General features: G+C 37.1%; 1 protein-coding gene across 1 annotated transcript in view; it reads right to left on the bottom strand.

Moving 5' to 3' along the window:
* The window catches only part of DNAH3 (dynein axonemal heavy chain 3), a 61,596-nt gene that overhangs the window by 31,146 nt on the left and 11,274 nt on the right, over nucleotides 1-19,176 (bottom strand). Inside the window, exons 12-34 of the mRNA XM_041462113.1 lie at nucleotides 19,064-19,169; nucleotides 18,323-18,501; nucleotides 17,852-18,036; nucleotides 16,426-16,549; nucleotides 15,713-15,869; nucleotides 13,822-13,966; nucleotides 13,331-13,542; nucleotides 12,982-13,073; nucleotides 12,485-12,599; nucleotides 11,874-11,990; nucleotides 11,525-11,704; nucleotides 10,320-10,456; nucleotides 9,479-9,680; nucleotides 8,817-8,909; nucleotides 8,398-8,508; nucleotides 6,647-6,761; nucleotides 6,054-6,252; nucleotides 4,963-5,071; nucleotides 4,512-4,625; nucleotides 3,214-3,390; nucleotides 2,102-2,193; nucleotides 1,479-1,698; nucleotides 533-667 (exon numbers count right to left, since the gene is read on the bottom strand). Of these exons, the coding sequence (XP_041318047.1) occupies nucleotides 533-667; nucleotides 1,479-1,698; nucleotides 2,102-2,193; nucleotides 3,214-3,390; nucleotides 4,512-4,625; nucleotides 4,963-5,071; nucleotides 6,054-6,252; nucleotides 6,647-6,761; nucleotides 8,398-8,508; nucleotides 8,817-8,909; nucleotides 9,479-9,680; nucleotides 10,320-10,456; nucleotides 11,525-11,704; nucleotides 11,874-11,990; nucleotides 12,485-12,599; nucleotides 12,982-13,073; nucleotides 13,331-13,542; nucleotides 13,822-13,966; nucleotides 15,713-15,869; nucleotides 16,426-16,549; nucleotides 17,852-18,036; nucleotides 18,323-18,501; nucleotides 19,064-19,169 (3,316 nt within the window). The remainder of the gene's footprint in view (nucleotides 1-532; nucleotides 668-1,478; nucleotides 1,699-2,101; nucleotides 2,194-3,213; nucleotides 3,391-4,511; nucleotides 4,626-4,962; nucleotides 5,072-6,053; nucleotides 6,253-6,646; nucleotides 6,762-8,397; nucleotides 8,509-8,816; nucleotides 8,910-9,478; nucleotides 9,681-10,319; nucleotides 10,457-11,524; nucleotides 11,705-11,873; nucleotides 11,991-12,484; nucleotides 12,600-12,981; nucleotides 13,074-13,330; nucleotides 13,543-13,821; nucleotides 13,967-15,712; nucleotides 15,870-16,425; nucleotides 16,550-17,851; nucleotides 18,037-18,322; nucleotides 18,502-19,063; nucleotides 19,170-19,176) is intronic.

Raw genomic sequence — 19,176 nt, 5'->3', positions numbered from 1 at the left:
TTGGAGAGGCCACTGATGACCCTGGCACAGGCCACACATTTTTACCCTTGCCATTACCCTGTCACTAGGCTGCACAAGAAAAAAGGTTAAGCATTGTTTAAAAGGTCCCCAGTACTAGTAAATGGGAGGCAGTGGGAACACAGGGCTGGAAGGGAAGCATAAGCAAGGTCACTTCTTTCAAGACTTCTCAAGGCGAGTTACCGAACTGGGAACAGAGCCTGACTCCCAGTCCAGCATTCTGTTCACTAGGCTACACTGCCTCAGTTAGTAACAGATCCAGATTAATTTTCTATCCTGAAGCACAAGCCCTACAGTGTGGCTGCACACATTAGCTCCTTCACAGACTGAATTACAAAATCACTAAGACCAAAGCAGGCTTTTGTTCCATGATTTGTACTCTGTAAAAATACCCCATTTGTAATATTCCATTAATTGGTAAGGAAACTATTAGCTATTCATCATGACACAGACAGTGAATGAAGAATGTTTCTGCTGTCATGCTTTTCTTCCCCAGAAGTATGTGAAAATAAACCTGAATAATTTTTCCAATGAACCATGGCACTGGCTGAAGATTCAATTTTTCAATATTTTCAGTGAGTGCCTTGATAAATAGGTCATAGTCTGGTGTAGGAAGAACCACTCCAGGAAACAGGTCAGATATGATACCCTGTTAAGGAAAGACAGAATAGAACACTATTTAAACACAGGTTACAGAAAGAGAAAATTCCCAAGTAAAACAATATTCATACAGATAACAGGAGCTTAAAACCAAATGTCCTGAGCTGGACAAAACTAACTTCTAGGCAAACTGTAGCCATGGAAGTATTCTGTACACATGAAACAGAAACCTGTGCCTGCAGTTTTCATGAACACCTTGTTATTGGAAAAAGAAGCTTCACTTCTGCAAATTTGCCCCCATCAGGATTACACAAAATGATGTGAAAGTAGTTGAAAGAATTTCAGTGATTAAATAGAATGGTATGTGTTCCAAAATTTCAGAGCAGTGACTCTGGCTGTGCTTCTACCCTAGCTTTTAGTCCTCAATATTGAGTGCTTTGTATCTTAATTTATTTGCTATTAAAGCAGCATGCAAACATAAACGTCATCATTTTTATTCTGAACTCAAATTTCTAAATGACTTTAACTTAATTATCCACATCTCTTTGGGAGCACAAAGCCAGAAAATAAACTTCAAAGAATGATTTCTGTGAATGAAACAGCACAAGATGTTTTTTAACAAGATATCATCGAAAACATTTTATAGAATAACTTTAAAGGCACCACTGAAAGTTTGCTTTTCAAAATAATCCTAACAGAACCAAAGAGTTCCTCCAGATCAGTGGACTGAAATAACTCTACACAAATATGGCATCATCCAGATCAAACTGTTCCAAATTAAGATAATGGCCTATTTTTGTGAGTTCTTATAACAGATCTCATCATCATCAGACCTAAAAGACACTGGCCTGATACCTTACCTGAAACAATGGCACATCCTGGGACAAGAACTTGGCCAAATTAACATCCAGCAAAGCCCGAAGCAACAAGACACTTTCATCTTCAGCTGGGTACTTCAGTTTCAGGTTCCCTGCTGCTGTCAGGACAGATTTCACTGCACGCATCCCATAATCATAGTGGTGCTGAGATGACAACTGCTCCGAGCACAAACGGTAAGTGGCAACAATTTTCTGGGCAAGACTGTGGATAATAAAGCATAACATGCAGAGTGAAAATGTCTCACCATGCAAGGAAAACAATTCACCTTCCTATATACACAAAGTATCTGCAGTGATTCTAAAACACAGCAGCCAACAAGATGGCACAAGACACCTGGGAAACAAAACTGCTGCAGAATGTGTGCATCATCTAGGAATTCTGTATGATATTTTCATACATTTTCCAAATGATTCCGTGTAGAAGTGCACATCTGGCAACATGAGGTGGAAAATGAGAATTAACAAGAAAGCAGGAGATTAAAAATACTTTCTAGAGAAACAAAACATGGACAGCCTTCCATATATGCCTCAAACACACATATATGCCTTATAGAGGAATGAGGTATATCAGACTCAACTAAGGTAGAAAATTCAGCATGTCTTACCTCTTAGAATCCAGAAATCCCATTGAATAAAGTGAAATTTCCCCAATCAAGGCATAATCTGGGACCATCATGGCAACTGTTCGGAACAGTGCCTGTCAGGAAAAAAGTAAGATACCAAATTTGACTGTGGAATACTGTAATAAATTGTGTCTGTTTTGTAAGAATAGCATCTCTCCATAAATTCATGAATGCAAAGAATTCATGAATCATCTGAAATCTATGAGACTGCTTTAGAATTCTATTCTCTTCTGATCTTATCAAGAGGTTCAAGAGGTCTCTGCTAAGCACTGCAGTAACAAATGCTTAGAAAGAGTCAATTCTAAAGAACTGTGAATAGAGGAAAAGGGAGGTGACATTGATCTCACTTTCATAACAGACAAACCAGCATATGGTGTGGTTAATGCTTTATAAAAGATCACGAAAAGAATTGTGGCAATGTCAGAAAAAGAACCAGGACCATACCAGTCTCTCCATAGCATCTCAGCAACTCACAAATTATAATAAATTTAAATTGGAATTTGGATCACCAAACCATTGTAAAGCCAGAGAATTTCCAATGAGGGAAAGCACAGTTAAAGCTGTAAACTGGTATCAATACGATTAGACTGACACCCTTCTTCTGTGCATTTTGCACAACCCTGACTGTTTACTAAAGCTTGGTGAAAAGCACAGCACTTGGATAGGTTATCAGTTGTGCTAGTATTGTCTGGGGTAGAGTTAAATTTTCACAGTAGCTGGCCTGAGGCTGTGTTTTGGATTTGTGCTGGAAACAGTGTTGATAATTCAGGGATGTTTTAGTTATTGCTGAGCAGAGCTCACACAGAGTCAAAGCCTTGTCTGCTCCTCACCCCACACACCAGCCAGGAGAATGGGTGCACAAGGAGCTGAGAGGGGACACAGCCAGGACCCCAAGGGATATTCCAGAGCACATGGGGTCATGCTCAGCAGAAGTAGCAAGGGAGGGGATGTTCAGAGTGATGGCATTTTTCTTCCTTAAGCTAAGCAGCCATTAGACATCAGTTTATTATTCAATTGATGACTTTTTTATTATTATAGACAAGAAGTCACAAATTCAGTTTAATTTCTACAAGAAAGCATGATTTCAGACTTACCTTCAGATTATCAGGCAACTCTGCCCGTCCAGCATAGCCAGGATTCATGGTAATAAACACAGCACATGTGGGATTAAGAGAGATCTCTGTCCCTTCAAAGATGAATTTTTTGAGTTTGCGAATTATAGCTTGCTGGATACTAAGTATTTGCTGGGCAACTACAGATAATACTTCAACCTAATACAGACAGAACAGATTGGAAAACGTAAGACACTTGGAGAACCAATAAAAAACGGTTTTGTTTACATATTTTGATGGCTGTATTTGCATTCCTCCAGGGAAAAATCGCCCTGAGTCTATGTATTAGCTGTCCATTGAAGGGATGCTCTGAAAGTTAGTGCCACTATTCTCTACTCGACCCAACAGAGGCTTCTAAAAGCCTCCTCAGGGAAATACCGTGTGCCTGACTGTAGACATGTAAGTTAGTTGGACAGGAACTCCCTCTGGAGGCCTCTAAAAGCACTTTCCCTTCAACTCAGACCAGAAAAACTGATTCACTCAATGCCCAAAACTGAGGGTAAACAATAGGTAAGGCGTACTGATTGTTTTAAAGTATCAAGGTAAAAGAATACTGGAAAAGAAATGCTAATGTTGAATTCACTAGAAAACAAGCTGCAGCTGAAAAATGGAAAAATTAAGGAGTTAAAGATACTAATACATACAAAATAGAATTTAATTAAATTTACACATCTACTAACATGTACTTAAATGGAATTTCATCCAAGTAATGACAAAACTTATCCAAAGTCATTAGTGACCAAATTAAACAAAACAAAAAAGACCAGAGTAAGATCAAGGGGAGAATTAGATGTGTCAGTTTACACAGCTTGATAATCAGGTCACTCAGTGACACTCAGCTCTAGTCATTACAGGAATCCCTCCACTGGGATTTGTCTGTCCTGTGCTGAACGCAGACAAATGCAACTCCACACCTGTAGCTTGATTTCTCGAGGAGAATACAAGAACATTTCTTTCCCAACAAATGAGTGGCACACACAAAAGAAAAAACTCTAAAGGAACTTTTTTTTTTCAGCTAAATTGACCCAGAAAACACAATTTTTTTTTTTTCAGCTAAATTGACCCAAAACACAACACTACTGCAACACAGCACAGGTAGGCATGTGCTTCTAGAGCAGGCAGTACAGTGCCCACTTTTGTGTCACTAATTATCAAAACAAAGAAGCCTCACCACAAGTAAAAGCAGAAAATTGACAATAATGCTGTCATGTCTAAATCTAAAACTTCTTGCCTCTTAAATTGAAGCTTTCTCACTTTATTTGCCTGAGTTAAAACATTACCTCAATTCTATTGAACTCATCAAAGCAGGCCCACGCCCCAGATTGTGCCAGCCCCTTAAAGAACTTGCCCATTGCTTTGTAATCGAGGCCATCGGAGCAGTTAAAGACAACACACTGCAACAAAAACACACAGAACATTTCTCAGTATTACCACAAGTCCTCTATAAAAATCTTAGCATCTAAAATGGGAAGGGATTACTATGTTGCTAATTTTGGATTAGAAAAACAGGATGTCATATAAACACAGTCCTAAATGTGAGTTTGTTACCAACTATTCCCATGAATAAAGAAAGAATCACAGAATCATTAGGCTGGGAAGAACTTTTAAGAAATTTGAGTCCAACTGTAAATTAATAGCTACAAAATAAGCAGCACTTGCTTAAGAATGGAATTTTAATATCTACATATCCAAACATAAACAGTGGAAAGTTAAAAAAGGGAGTTTTGGTACCTGCTTAGCTATTGCTTTTGCTAGATCTTTTGTTGTTTCTGTTTTGCCAGTTCCAGCAGGCCCTTCTGGAGCACCACCAAGACTTAATTTCAAAGCACCCATTAATGTCCTACATTACCAAGAACACAGGCATTAGAAATAACAATCTTTAACATCAGATTATTTCTGAATGGATTGATATGTACTTTCCTACACAGGCTCTCCTGAAAAAAATTCACTTGTTTCTCTACTGACTTCACAGCTTGCCCTAAAAACCCAGTATTGTCTCATAGGTGATCCCTAATTGTGGAAGGTCACATTCAGCCACTTGGCCTAAAAGGAATGTCAAGGCTTTTATTACATACATCCTCCTTGTATACCCTCAATTACACAAGAGCAATTGAACAGTGCCATGAGCAAAATGGTAGAGTCTGCAAAAGCACACATTTCTCTCAAGTGGCACTTGAACTGGTAAGAGCTTGAAGCTGGCTTTATAAATTCAGCCAATCTTTAGAATGGATGAAAAACCTGGGAATCACATTGCTTTTCAAGAGAACATCCTACTAAAATGAGATCCCTGTTAATACTGGAGCAATCTGATTATTTTAGAAAACTGTCATTCAAAGGCTTTGACTCATGTCATGAGGGCTCACCAGAAGTGAAATATGAAATGCCTTTGAATATTTTAACCTTGAGGACTGAAGTATTTCCATTACAACTTCTTGCAAGCCAGTGGAGGAGCAGGAAGCTAACTGCATTCGAGTATCTGTGAAGGGCTTTTTAATTACCTCATTTATCTTACAGGCAGGCATACCCAAACTGTGTGCCTTACTTCAGATAAATTAATTGACCAGTGCTACTGTAGAATTCTTTGCAGTTCAAATACCATGCTGCCACCTATTTCAGAAGCACCTTCTTGAATACAGTAGACCCTATTACTTTACTGCTGTAGAAGGCTATACATTGTAAATATTTTTACCATATTTGGGCAAAATCTACAAGAAAATGTTAGCTTCTGAGGTTCCTCCTACTATTAACTAGAATAAATGAAAGTAAACACAGATCAATCAAAAAAAAAAAAAAGGCATTATTCACAGACAGTATGTCCTTACCTATAACATCGATCTGTCAGTGGGGTTATAACCAGACGTTGTGAATTGCCCAGGTACTCATAACCATATTTCATTTCTGTTGTGATCATTCTCACTATCACATCATTCTCTGCCCAGTAGTATCTCAGCTGAGAAATCCACTGGAAGTCATTCAGATCTGTGACTTTGTCTTCAACCAATTTTGAGACCACATCACGAGCTGCAGAGTAAGACACAGATTGTTTCAAAAATCTAGACACGTCTGCTGTGGTAGTTTACTTAAAACAACATTCAAGTAAAGTAACATTTACTTAGAGCTAAGTAAGAGTAATTCAACATTTAAAGGCTGGTTTTCATGTTAGAGAGGAATTTGCAATTGCTTTGCATAGGGAATCAGTTTAATTGTGACTAGATTCCAGTGTCTGTTCTTAGTAGATGGGAGACCCTTGTGCAGTACTGAACAATCCTCATTGTTCAAAAGAGCTGAGCAATAACTCTGTAACGGCTCATTCAAGTTAGAGAAAGCATTTTAGGTGCCTCTCTCCAACAGTCCACCCAGCTACTGACAGCAGCACTGCCCCAGATGTCCCAGGGCAGCAGCAGCTGCACATCACCGTGCACGTCGATGACAATGAGAGCTCCAAGGGTCAGCCGGGCTCCACTGGACAGCTTTCCTCTCACCAACTCAACTATGTCCTTGATCTGCATATTGCTCTTCTCCAAGAAATCCTGCCACAGAAACAAGCACAGGCATTGATGGGATGCTGTAGCCAGCAGTTCCTAAGCTCCTGTGGGTGCAATCATTGGAGACAGCCCCTCTAACAAAACTTATTAATGGTAGTCTGAGCATCACACAAACATTTAAATTCTCTTTGGTATACTGGTATTTTATTTTAATATGAACACTTCAAAAATATTTATGGCCAGAGAGAAGGCTTATAAGAAGAAAGCTTATATTTCTTCCTAATGGAAGTGACAAAATTCTACAGTGGGATTGGAGTAGATATTCTTTGTTTAGCTTCCCCCACACAAGAAAGAAATGGGCATATGGGAGCAGGTCCATTAGCAACAAGGTTTAGTTGGCTCTGCTTTAAACAGGTGTTGGACTACATGATGTCCAGAGGTCCCTTATATTCTGTGATTCACTGTTCTGTGATTCCTTTTCATTTTTCTTCAGCTATGGATTATTCAGGATACTTTCTCTGAAAGTAATAAACATTTTAACTCTGTCTGGATATATTGAATAAGATCTTCAACTGGTGTTAAACAATGCAGGCAAGTTAAAGCTAAGAAATTCAGTAAGGATTTAGAAACAAAAAGCCATTATTAAAATGTAGTATTTGCTGTAAAGTTTATTAATACTTTTCTATTTCAACACTTAAAAAGCAGCCCAAATATTCTGTTGACAGAATTAATCTCCAAATACGTCCTCATCCACCCAGCTTAAATAGGATCACAGAAAAGCCCACTGAATTAAACAGAAATTATTTCCACCACTTGAGCATGTGTTTGAGTACAGCCTAAGTGAAGTGATAGTTAAAACTGCTGTAGTGACAGAGGCACTATGAACATGAAAGAAAAGTTTCTTGCATGAAATAACAAATTTGGCTGCTACACCTTCCTTACCAGGAGAGTCAAGCAATAACAGAGAAATCATTGGTGACCTTATCCCTCTCTACAACTCCCTGAAAGGGAGGGATGGGCTCCCAGGTAACCAGTGACAGGACAAGGGCACATAGTCTGAAGCTGTGCCAGGGGAAGTTTAGACTGAATATTAGGAAGAACTTTTGCACACAAAAAGAGTGATTGCACATTGGAAGGGGCTGCCCAGGGAGGTGGTGAAGTCACTGTCCCTGGAGGTGTTTAAGGAGACTGGACATGGCACTCAGTGCCAGGGTCTGGTTGAGAAGCTGCTGTTGGGTCATGGGTTGGACTTGATGGGCTCAGAGGTCTTTTCCACCCTCTTTGATTCTGTGATTCTCTGAAATAACTGCACCCACCTGCAAAGAGAGATTTCTGCCTGCATGTTTCTCTGAGGCCTCCCATGTAGAGAAAGGAATTAGAAATAAAAATACATAGTGTTTAACAATGGTCTGTCACTTTTTGTTTGGTACTTTAATTTACACCAGTATCACTTGTAAATGATGTAATACAATTTCCTTCAGCAGGATTCCTCCTGATACACACCAGAGTAAATGGGAACAAACCTCTGCTAAGACCCAATGTAAAAGGAAAGACAAAGTAAAGCACTGCATCAGTAAATTGCAATATGTTGTTGATTGAGGATCTTCTTTGCTAGAAAGAGCTTTTAATTAATTAATCAGTGTTCAGCATCTAGAAATAGAAAGTTAGAAGAAAATCTTACTTGTAAAGCTTTTTTCCTTATAGCCTCAGACACTTCTTCTGTCCAGTAAATAGATGAAATACAAATAACTGCCTGTCCAGGCCACTGAAGTACCCACTCTTTCCGAGGAACCTTAAACCAAAAGATCATTTTCAGACACAAGAAGTCATATAAACACATTAGATTATGGCATTGAGAACAATTACTTTCCTCAAATGTCTTTTGTCTCATGCTGCAAATAAATGAAAATCAGCATCTAAAGCTTGAATATTTTTTCTTCCTGAAACTTCAGAACTAAAACTTCAGATTGGTACCATTGCACAAGAAGAGCTGGATTCCACTTAGCTTCTAACATGTTTCCTTGGTTAAGAATTTGAGCAACCTATTTGTGTACATTTGTTTGTGAAATCTAACTTATTCCATAGTTCAGGAATAATTACCTGGCTATATTCTTTTATGCCATCTTGAAGAACTTGTCTTACACTGGCCAACATCATTTCTTCTACTTGCAGAAGCCATTTTTCTACCATGCCCTTCAAGAAAGAAAACCAGTTAAAGAGTCAATGCATATTTCCTGATTGTATTCTTCTTCAATGACAAATTATTTGAAATGTGTTAGGCTTAAATATGCTTTCTTCAGATCTGGGTGTTGTATATAAAAGGAATAAAGGTTGAAATTTCCCAAAATATGACTGGTAATACTGTAGTTTACACTGTCTGAAGGCAGGTATATTAAGACAACCCAACTAAAGAAACAGCTGGATATGTTTCATATAAGCTTAAACAAAAAACACAGATTTCATCATCAGGTAAGCTTGCTCACTTTAACCCAGGGCATGTTTTGCTCCTGCAGGGTTAATATCTGTAACTCACAACATGCCCCACCTTTCAGAGGAATTTACTGCAAAACTGGTATGTCTTACTCCTTTTTGTAGGAAATCCTTTTTATTCTAGAATACCAGTCTGCACTCTCACTTCCTAAACTCCTTTCATGATGTCATCCTAAATGGTTTAAACCTAATTCCCTCAAAAACATGCACTTTATGCAAAGTATTATGTATTAATCTAATTTCATATAGTAAAATTTAAAAGAAACATTTACATTTGCTCTCACTGGATAGATTTTATCTATGAAAGGAACCATTTCTTTCTCTGAACTGATCATGCCTATGATCTCCAGATCTTCTGTGAACTCCAGTTTAGCAATTCCTTCAAAACACTTCTTTAAATGTGGTTGTACTCGAAGTGGATCCTTTGTTTCAGACAGTATTTCAAGCAGCTCATCGTTAGACAGGAAAAAGAATCTGCCAGAAAAATACAATTACTTTCCAATCATGAACATTTCCATTAATAATCTACTCATACAATTGGTTTTATTGTTGCTTAAGATACTAGTGTATCAGAGAGGAAATTATTATCTCAAATCCCTTTCCTTAAGCAATTTTTAACATTATGAAACTCATCACATCTGTTTTTTTCAGAATTTCAGTGCAAAGGAAGAATAAGGGTTCTCAAACTCAGGGAGGGAAGACCAGATGGCTCCAGACAGCCATTAAGTACCCTGTAAAAATGCAGAATCCTGCTCCTCATGATCATGAACAACTCCCACACATCACACACCTCTAAAGAGGGTGAGGCAGGGACATAATTGCATATCAGCCATGGGAAGGCTCCTTCAAAAATGCCCTGTAAGTAATAATGCCTTTCTAATCCAAGTTTACATTGTGATAGACAGATTGTGCCTCCCCATCCCCACCTGTTCTGGCATTTCACAACTGAGGAAAATGAGTTAGTGTCTGGAGATGAGAACAGCTTTTCATTTTTTGCTGCATGTGACTGTGTCCCACATATGTTTATAAAATGAGACTTTTAAGTTCAGTAGAAATGGTTTGAAAGAGCTTACAGCTTCTTGTTTCTAACTTAGGCCTGTTTAACAAATTTACCTTGGGAAAAATAATCTTTTTGACTCCAAGTAAGTATTCAGCCCCTTTTGAATGTCCTCTAAGAGAGTATTTGCTTCCTGAAGTCTGTCTAACATCTTGGGTTGTTCAGTTGCTACAAGTACCTTTGTGTCTTTCACCTTTGTAAAAACAAACACACAGCAGAAACTGCTAAAAATTGCAATAAGTTTTACATTGAAATTGTTAGCATCAATCACATATACTGCAAGAGTCTAAAATGCTGTAATTCTTCTCTATAGTGTGCTTTCATGGTATTAAATACATTTGCATTATTGGATAGTTTTGCTTTTCAGACTGTCAATTTTACCAGCTTGAAATTCATAGACATTAATGAAGGAAATATCAAGAAATTAGATCTTTGGCACTTGCTCCTCTGTCTTGAGCTTGCTACATTGTTTTCCACTCACAAATAAGTTCTGTCAGAGACACAGCACACAACAATTATTCCTGTTCTCTCTTTCTGATAACACTCCTCTTCAGAGGGCTCTATTTCAGTACAGCCTCATCATTCTGAGAGTCTGAGCTGCTGGACAGGTCTCAACTCCTACTTAGTTACACTGATTATTTCAACACCTTTACCATGCAACCACACACTCCCAGCATTTCTGACACACAGCTCACACCACCACTGTCTGGCCTCTTACTCAACTTTTTTTTTACAGGAATTGAACACGTTACCAAATTGCACTTCCTATCCCCATTATCTTAACCTGACACATTACTGTGACAGTCTATATCTACTAAATTTTGGAATAACCACGCGTCACATATTAGAGAATAACCACATGAAGAAAAAAAAAATCCATTTAGCTGCTCCAAAAGTGTGTACACCCTGTAAGTCTAATGCAAACTCTCACTGTATCCAGACAAAGCTTTGTACCTTCCCAGTGAAGATCCTGAAAGCACAAATCATTTATCTCTCTACCTAATTCTGACCACTTAGCCATAAAAATCTAAAAAACTTAGAATTCATTTTCCTTGAGGACACCCAGCCTTTACAGAAATATCAATGCAATAATGATGTAATCCACAATTTTACTGCAAGACTAGAATTTGTTGGACTTTAGTAAAGGATTTTCCACTCCATCGATACAAATACCCAACTGCAGAAAAGATGCACATGATATTAATAATCATGTTACCAGGTGTGCATAAAAGTGCACAATTCATGAAATGTTAGCACTTACCACTTCTGTCATAATGTTTTTCCAGTATGAATCCACAATCTTAAACTTTCTGCCCTCTTCAGGCATTTGAGCTATAATGTCTTCTGAACTAAAAATTGGTTCCAAATACAACCATGTTGCCTGACATTTTAACCAGCTATCTATAATATCTTGCATTAAACACAGCTTATCTTTCCAAGCCTGCAATGAAAACATTTAGCAGTTAAGCAAATTACAACAAGAAAAAATATGAATATGTGTTCTTAGTTAACAACTCTCTAACATCTTTTATCATGTCAAAATACCCTGAAGCACTTGAGGAAAGCTTATTATGAGACATGCAAGCTCAGTCAAACTGGCTTTTCCTTACCATACATTCAGCTTCTATTGGTTTGATGAAGGGAGAGCCACACACTGTCTGAGTTTTAACAATGTGATCATCCAACAAAAGCTGGATGTCATCCACTGCCGCCAGGATGTTGGTGTCCTGTGAACATATCACATTTTGGTAAGTCAAATGGCAGTCACTTTATTTCACCGCTCATCCTGCTTCCCCCTACTCTATCATGTGAAGATATCAAATGGAATCTCTTCTGCACACCTCTATTTTAAAGGTCCAGACAGAGATTGTTTTGTTATAGGAAGATGGTGCCTTCTGACTCAATCTTTTGCACTGTGACTCTTCTTTCTTCTGGGCAAGTTAAAATTCTGCTACTGTCCAGCTTTCCATACAATACTGAGGAAGTCCTCAGGCTCACAGATTTATTAGGATGAGCATGTGAGATCACAAGCTCTCCAGATACTTAAGTCCACAAAAAAGGAGTTATAATAAAGTAGATATTTGCTCAGTTGTGGGCTAAGATACATCTTTCCATTGGGCCACAATGAATCAGCAGCAACATCCCTCTAATATTTCTCAATTGGTATTCAGAAGCAATGTAATTATTTTCAGATATATATATTGATTTAGTGTTTACTTACAGTATCCCTGTACTTGGCCAAACCAAAGCGCACCTCGGCCCACTCCGATTTCATTTTCTCTATTGATTTCTCTAAGGAATACTCCTTACTTGCAGCTGCTCCAACAGGTTCTATTCTAAATTGAAATGAAACATACATTTGAAATGTTTTTGTAACATAGCTGAAGAGCAAAAAAAAAAAAAATTTCTTAACAATATCATAGACTCTTTCTTCAAGGAATATTTTACATTTTCATCTTCACCAAGTTAGAGATATTGACATTAATTGGAAGACAAATACAGACAGAAAATTCTGAATGAGAAAATTAAGTGATTTAGGAATACAGTTGGATTTTTATGCCTCGTTGATACAAGAACAACTGACAGTTCACACCTTGATAAATATAGCTGATTTTACAGCATGTTCTAACAACACACCAAACCCCAAAAGAACTAATAATTGGTACCTGAGCTGTGAAATACAATGTCTAAAAAATGAGACTAGAGTAAACTTCTTACTCTTCAATAAATTTTGAGAGTCCACAGTCCAATATGTATTTAAAGTTAGTGTTTTCATCCGGTTTGATCTCACATCCTACAATTTTACTAATCTGAAAATAAAGCAAGAAATAAATCTATTAACAAGATGTCTTTTTGTAAAATACTTTCAAACAGCAAACAAATTCCAACAAAGTATTAGCCCAACACCCTAATTTGCTTTTCCACCATAAATTATTAATTTAAAGAAGCTTCTGTCTGTGACGTTACAAATTTCAAAAGTGGATCTATCATGTCACAGGATAAAAGATAGTGGACTGACAGTTTCCATGGAAGAATATTTCCACAGCTAAAGCAGATTTTAAAGTACCTGCTCCCAGTGTCTCTCCTTCATTCCACGATTGCAGGCAACGGACAGGACAGGAAGATGCTGTTTAAATTTATCAAGCTTGAATTTCATGGATTCTGCCATGCGCCTGGGCACAGGCACATCTGGGAAGCTCTTACAGAGCTTGTACATGGTCCTCCACATATTTCCAACCTCTTCACTAATTTCATCAGCATTCAGTTGCAGAAGAGGTCCTGAATACAGCAGCATAAAAAAAGCACAGCAGGCACTTCAGCACAAGGAGATTTCCCAGGGTGGTTTAATTACAGCTATTCTTCATCATTGTCCTCTAACTGGAAATCAACTGTGTTACAAAAAATTATCTTAATGCAAAATCCAAGTCAGTAACTCTATTTCACACTGCTTAACAGCACTTATTCCTTAAAATTATTTCTCATGACTAATCAACCCTCTCAGCTTCTACTTAACAACTGCAAATAACATGTTTCATCAAATGAACATCAAGGCCTCACCATTCATCCATTCCTCAGATTTGGTATGGAAAGCATATGCCGTTACCCAAAGCTGCTCAAAAGGTTCTTTGGTTGTAATTATAGATTGCAAGAGAGGAAATTGACTCTTCTCCTGCCCAAGCAGATCTTCTTCATAATTAATACCCTTTAGGGGGAAAAAGAAAAGTATGTTATTCCTATCAAAAATTCCTATTGTTGTTTAAACTTCTGAACAGACAATACTGCACACAATTATTTGACATGTCTTAAAGCCAGACAGATCTGTTGATATAGGCCTGTGGATTTTAGGTGCTTAAAGGAATGGTGTTCCTGAAAATTCCCCTGGTTCTTTCATAGAATCATAGAGGTCTTTTCCAATCTAAACCATTCTAAGATCAAGTGCAATGGTTAGCCCAGCATTTGTGGGTATCTTTTACTACTCAAACAAATTTTAAAATCCAAATCCATTTTAGAATAAGATAATGTACCATGGAATACAGTGAAAACAAGGCTCAAAAATTTCCAATCCACAGTGAAATGTAAATGTAAGCCCCTCAGTTAGAGGGGCTTGTAGGATTTTTTTAAACTTGTGATTAGGTTGTTTTTTTTTTTTACAGAATTGTCTGGGAGTTCCCACCAAAACAGGTGTTAATTGCTGTATTTATTCAATGTAAGACATTGTCTTCATCCAAAAGATTTTACAGTAAAATTCAATGTGCAAAGATTTCGTTTTTAAAAATAATTGTCTTCTTCATTTTACAGATAGGGAGGTGAAGCACAGAGAAATGCTGTCTGAAATGTAGACACTGAATTCAGATTGAGTCCTGAATCTGTGCTTTTATAATGCTAACAGGCCTTTCATAAAATTTGTAATCACTCAATATGAGCTGCAGGCAGAAAAAATATAAAGATCCATATTCCAAGATAATATTTAAATTCATGTATTGACTGAGCTAATTGTCATGTCATTTAAACATTGTGTGGATACACCTCTCATTGCAATCATGTATTAAGAAACTTGGGCTTAATTAGTTGTTCTGATCTACCTATAACAGCATATCCATGCTGTAAACTCGCACTAATTAAATATAATAGATGCATTTAAATCAGATTAATAATGTTGATATGTAGGACTACCAGTTTATTTAAATTCTAAACTCAATTAATTGGCTCCATTTTTTCTTTTGCGTGGGACTTAATTAAAATCTTGACCTTTATGGCTCCATATATGGAGAAATCTCATTCTTTCACTGATTTAGAAGATTAATTAAGCCTCACAATGCCTGTGAGATCTCTCAAAGACAACCCTTCTAATTTTCCAGCAGAGTCACAGCTGAGACAAACTGTTCAACTTAGGATGATACAGTAAATTGGAGAGAGAGCCCTGAATAGAATCTAGAAATTTTTAGCATTTGAAATTCCTGTTATGTGTTAAAATGTATATTTAATGCCTATCAGCATTAAGTGGAAATTATACAAACAGTTGAAAAACATTTGGGTTTAATTAGAGAACAACCAGAGGGACTGAAAACACAGCTCCAGTGCACAAACCATGATTCAGGAAAAATGCCAGCTCCCTTACATTCTGCCTCTGCCAACTCTGCCAGAAGAATTGTTTTCTCTGGATAGCATCTTGGTACTACTGACTGCTTGGAAACACTGAAATTCATTATTTCAATTTTAAAAACTCCCTGAAGTATTTTTTCCCAAAATTTGCTCTTCAACTCAGTAGCTGGGACAAATCAGCATATAGGCACATGAAGATATTTGCCACATCTTGGTGAATTTGGAAATTTTAAAGCCATCTTAACAACACATGGCCATAACCCTGAAAAAAAATCAGGGCAGGAACCAAACTTTTGCTCATCCACCACACTGTAACCCACTCCATTCTTGATTAATAAATACTAACCTCAAATTCTGCTAGAGCATCAGCTATATTCTTATTTAACTTTTCAAAATGCTCAGTATTCTTCCTCAATTCTTCTGCAGTCACGATATCTCCCCGCTTTTTGTAGCTTTCTAATTCTTTATTATAACCTTCAAGAGTTTTCTTAAACTGAGAACACCTAAGATAAAGACAGCTAAGGTAATATGATGTTGTGTTTCACTCCTTTTCAGGCTTCAATTATTTTGTGAATTACAACAGGCACTGATTCAATACTAGTGTAAACACAGATGCCAGTGAAAGCTCACTAATCACTTATATCAATACTATGCAGTTCACAGGATTAGAACTCAAGGCTCATTTTCAAACCTCACAATTGATTTACTTTACTTACATTTACTACCTCTACCACCTGGAGAAAACAAAGGAAGAGTGAAAACAATGTAACAAAACTATGTGTACCACTGTACTAATCAATATAACAACATAAAATTATGAATATTCTGGACCAATCCTCCATTCCACCTTTCAGATTTATTTAAGTGTAGGGATACCCGAATCCATCCTTATCCATAGTATTTTTCAGGAATCTCCATAATACTACAAGCTAGATTTATTCCTTACTTTCTCAGATTCCTTCTAAGTTTTCCTTCTTTGAAATGATCTCCCTTCTACCCATATTGAGATTTTTTTTTCTTTAAAAATACCCAGTGAAAAAAAATTACTTAACACCATACCTTTCAAACAATGCCCTCTCCACCTCAATCCTCCTGTCAGTCAACATTTTTTTACTGCCTTCAAATATTTTCTTTATCTCATCAGGCCAATGGAAAACAGTGCTGTTCAGGTTTATGTCCTCATCTAAAATAAAAAAATAGTCACCTTTAAGAAAATACCTTTTAACCAACGATTTAATAGAATGGTTATTATGTAATAGAATGGCTACTAACAAGCAAAATAGTTAAACAATGTTTAGGAATAAGCAAAGAAACTGGTGGCTGGATTATCTTTACTGCAAATAAACTCTTCCCTAAAACAAGTCTGATTGACAGCAAAACTGTAAAATCAAGAATGTGAAATTATCTAAATAAGATGTTAGCTAGGCAGAGACATTTAGTAAGAACAGGTATTCCATATCAATTCCATTCAACTACACACAAAGAGACCACTCCTAACTACATAAAATTAATAAATGTTTAAACCATTTCTAGTCCTCAATCTGTAAATGCTGAATTATTCACAAAAGCTAGAGCATCACAACTATAAGATGAGCACACATCTCCATCTTCATATTTGTCTGTTTGCTCAGTGCACTTAGGTCATTATAACTAATGTAGGACACATGTTTATAAACCCAGCTACAGAGAAAATGTCATTATGAAATACTGAATTGCAAACATTCTAGTCCAAAATGTAACAGAAAATTGTCCTGGCTTCCATAGGCATCCTAATTTTCATCAATAATGAAGCCTTATTTCATGTTTATTAAACAAGAAATATCCTTGTTATTTCTATCATTGTCTGATCCAAGGTGTATTCTGCTTAAGGAAACAGTATTGTCCTGACACTCAAATAGGTTTGCATTCATTTAACTGCTCTCCCTTTCTAGGTGCAGCAAATAACAGACTGCATCTGTGAATTACATTTTTGCTTTGCATAAAAACACAAACTAAAAATAACTTCTCCAGATGTATCTTCAGTGTTAGAGAACAGCCTTCATATTAACTAAGAACAGCAAACCATGACAGCAAAACAACTAAAGGCCTGCCCTGATCTAACCCTCAGCTGCAAAGATGCAAGTTCTCACATTTTCTACATGCTGTCATAAGAGCCTTTGGCACATGGCTTTTTGGATGGCTTTTACGTGGAGAATTTTTATTTAATAACATAGAGGTGCAAGATCATTTGACCAGATTATATAACACTGACCTGATAATACCTGAAACAGGTTAAAAAGCTCTGTCTGTGCTGTGTGCCATTCCTCTACCATTCCTTGCTGCACTGGTACATTTTAGCCTCTATTTAATTCTTTTTATTTCCTTCCTATCTCTTTTGGAACTTTCCATTAGCACCCCAAAAGATGCAACATTTAGGCATGCAAAGCCAATAATTTATATATAAATATTCTCATATGGAAATTTTATATTCTGTAGTCAGACATACCAGAGAGATCAGCATAGTCCATGAGGATTTGCAGCCTCTGTACTGCTTTATCAAGATCCTTTTTCAGTTTAACAACAGTAACTTCACTGGATTTCTTTAAGAATGTTTCATATTCCACTAGCTGTTCAGTGTTCTGAGGCATCTCACTCATTCTCTTTGCAATAAAGTTAAAGTCCTCACAAATTCTTCAACAAAAAAGAGAACAGACATATCACTGGGATTGTAAATGAAGACAGAGGCAAAATCTAGTAAAATTATTTTGTTCTTGAAAAAGAATATTAGATTTCTTCATACATTGAACTTTTTGTTTCCCTGTGAGTTCTATCCAAAGTTCCCTGTTCAGCCAGGCTGCCCATCTTGCACTTGTCTGGTCAGTACTAAAATTCCCAGCAGATGAGTAAAGGTATCTCATCCACAGATATACAGTATCAATGCAGGCAGACACTAAGAACCATCCATGCAAACAGGTACCTTTGATTTAACTGTCTGTTTTCCATCACTTCAAATTCAATCAATGTGTCTTTGAGATTCTGGGTCCGATTGCAGAGTTCCTCATTCAGTTGTAGAGCATCCAGACAGAACATGGCCAGAGGAACAGTGATATCCATAGAAGCAATCTCTTCTTTCAGTTTTGTGAAGCTGTCAATCTTCTAAGAACAGTATACAATAAATATGTTATTTTTCCTGAAAGTCTATAGCTGAAAAATCTGACACAAAGAATAGTTTCCATCCAACAAACTGGATCATTTATTCTAAACATAAGAAGGAAAACTCATTTTTATATTTTCAGAGACCTGCTCTTATCCACAGATTCCAGAGCTGAAAGCTTTGCACAGTAATTTGCCATAGTAGGGAAGACCCCAAGCTGCCTAGGGAAGCATTTAGCCATATGCTAACTCAGGGATGCAAAGGGAAGAATAGACAGGGCTGGCTGAGGACAAGACATTTGAAAGACAAGCAAGCTGCAGATTGACCAAATACTCTGGACAGCCTTTCTGCTCAGAAAGAACAACAACATTGACAGAAGAAGGTTATAAAGAAACCTCCTACACTTGCACAGCAGCCCTTAAGTAAGGGGCTATGTAAATTGAGCACTCCCTGGTACTCCCAAGGGTAAAATAAGTGATTTGTTCTTGAGGCAGTAAGTTAGGAAGTCATGCGTGATGTTTTAGCAGCTGTATGGACATGCTGCACTTGTCAGGAACACATTACCTCAGTTAAAGATTCTAAAGAAGGAACTTTTTCCAAAAATTTTGAGACATCTTGCCGTGACTTGTTGTTCAAAAGATTGCTGTACTTCCTGTACACATTTAAATACCTCAAAC

Source organism: Pyrgilauda ruficollis, unplaced genomic scaffold (genome assembly GCF_017590135.1).
Source record: "Pyrgilauda ruficollis isolate IOZ18807 unplaced genomic scaffold, ASM1759013v1 scaffold16, whole genome shotgun sequence".
Classification (NCBI taxonomy): Eukaryota; Metazoa; Chordata; class Aves; order Passeriformes; family Passeridae; genus Pyrgilauda; species Pyrgilauda ruficollis.
The sequence above is the reverse complement of the archived record's forward strand: the minus strand, read 5'-3'. Positions and strand labels throughout refer to the sequence as shown.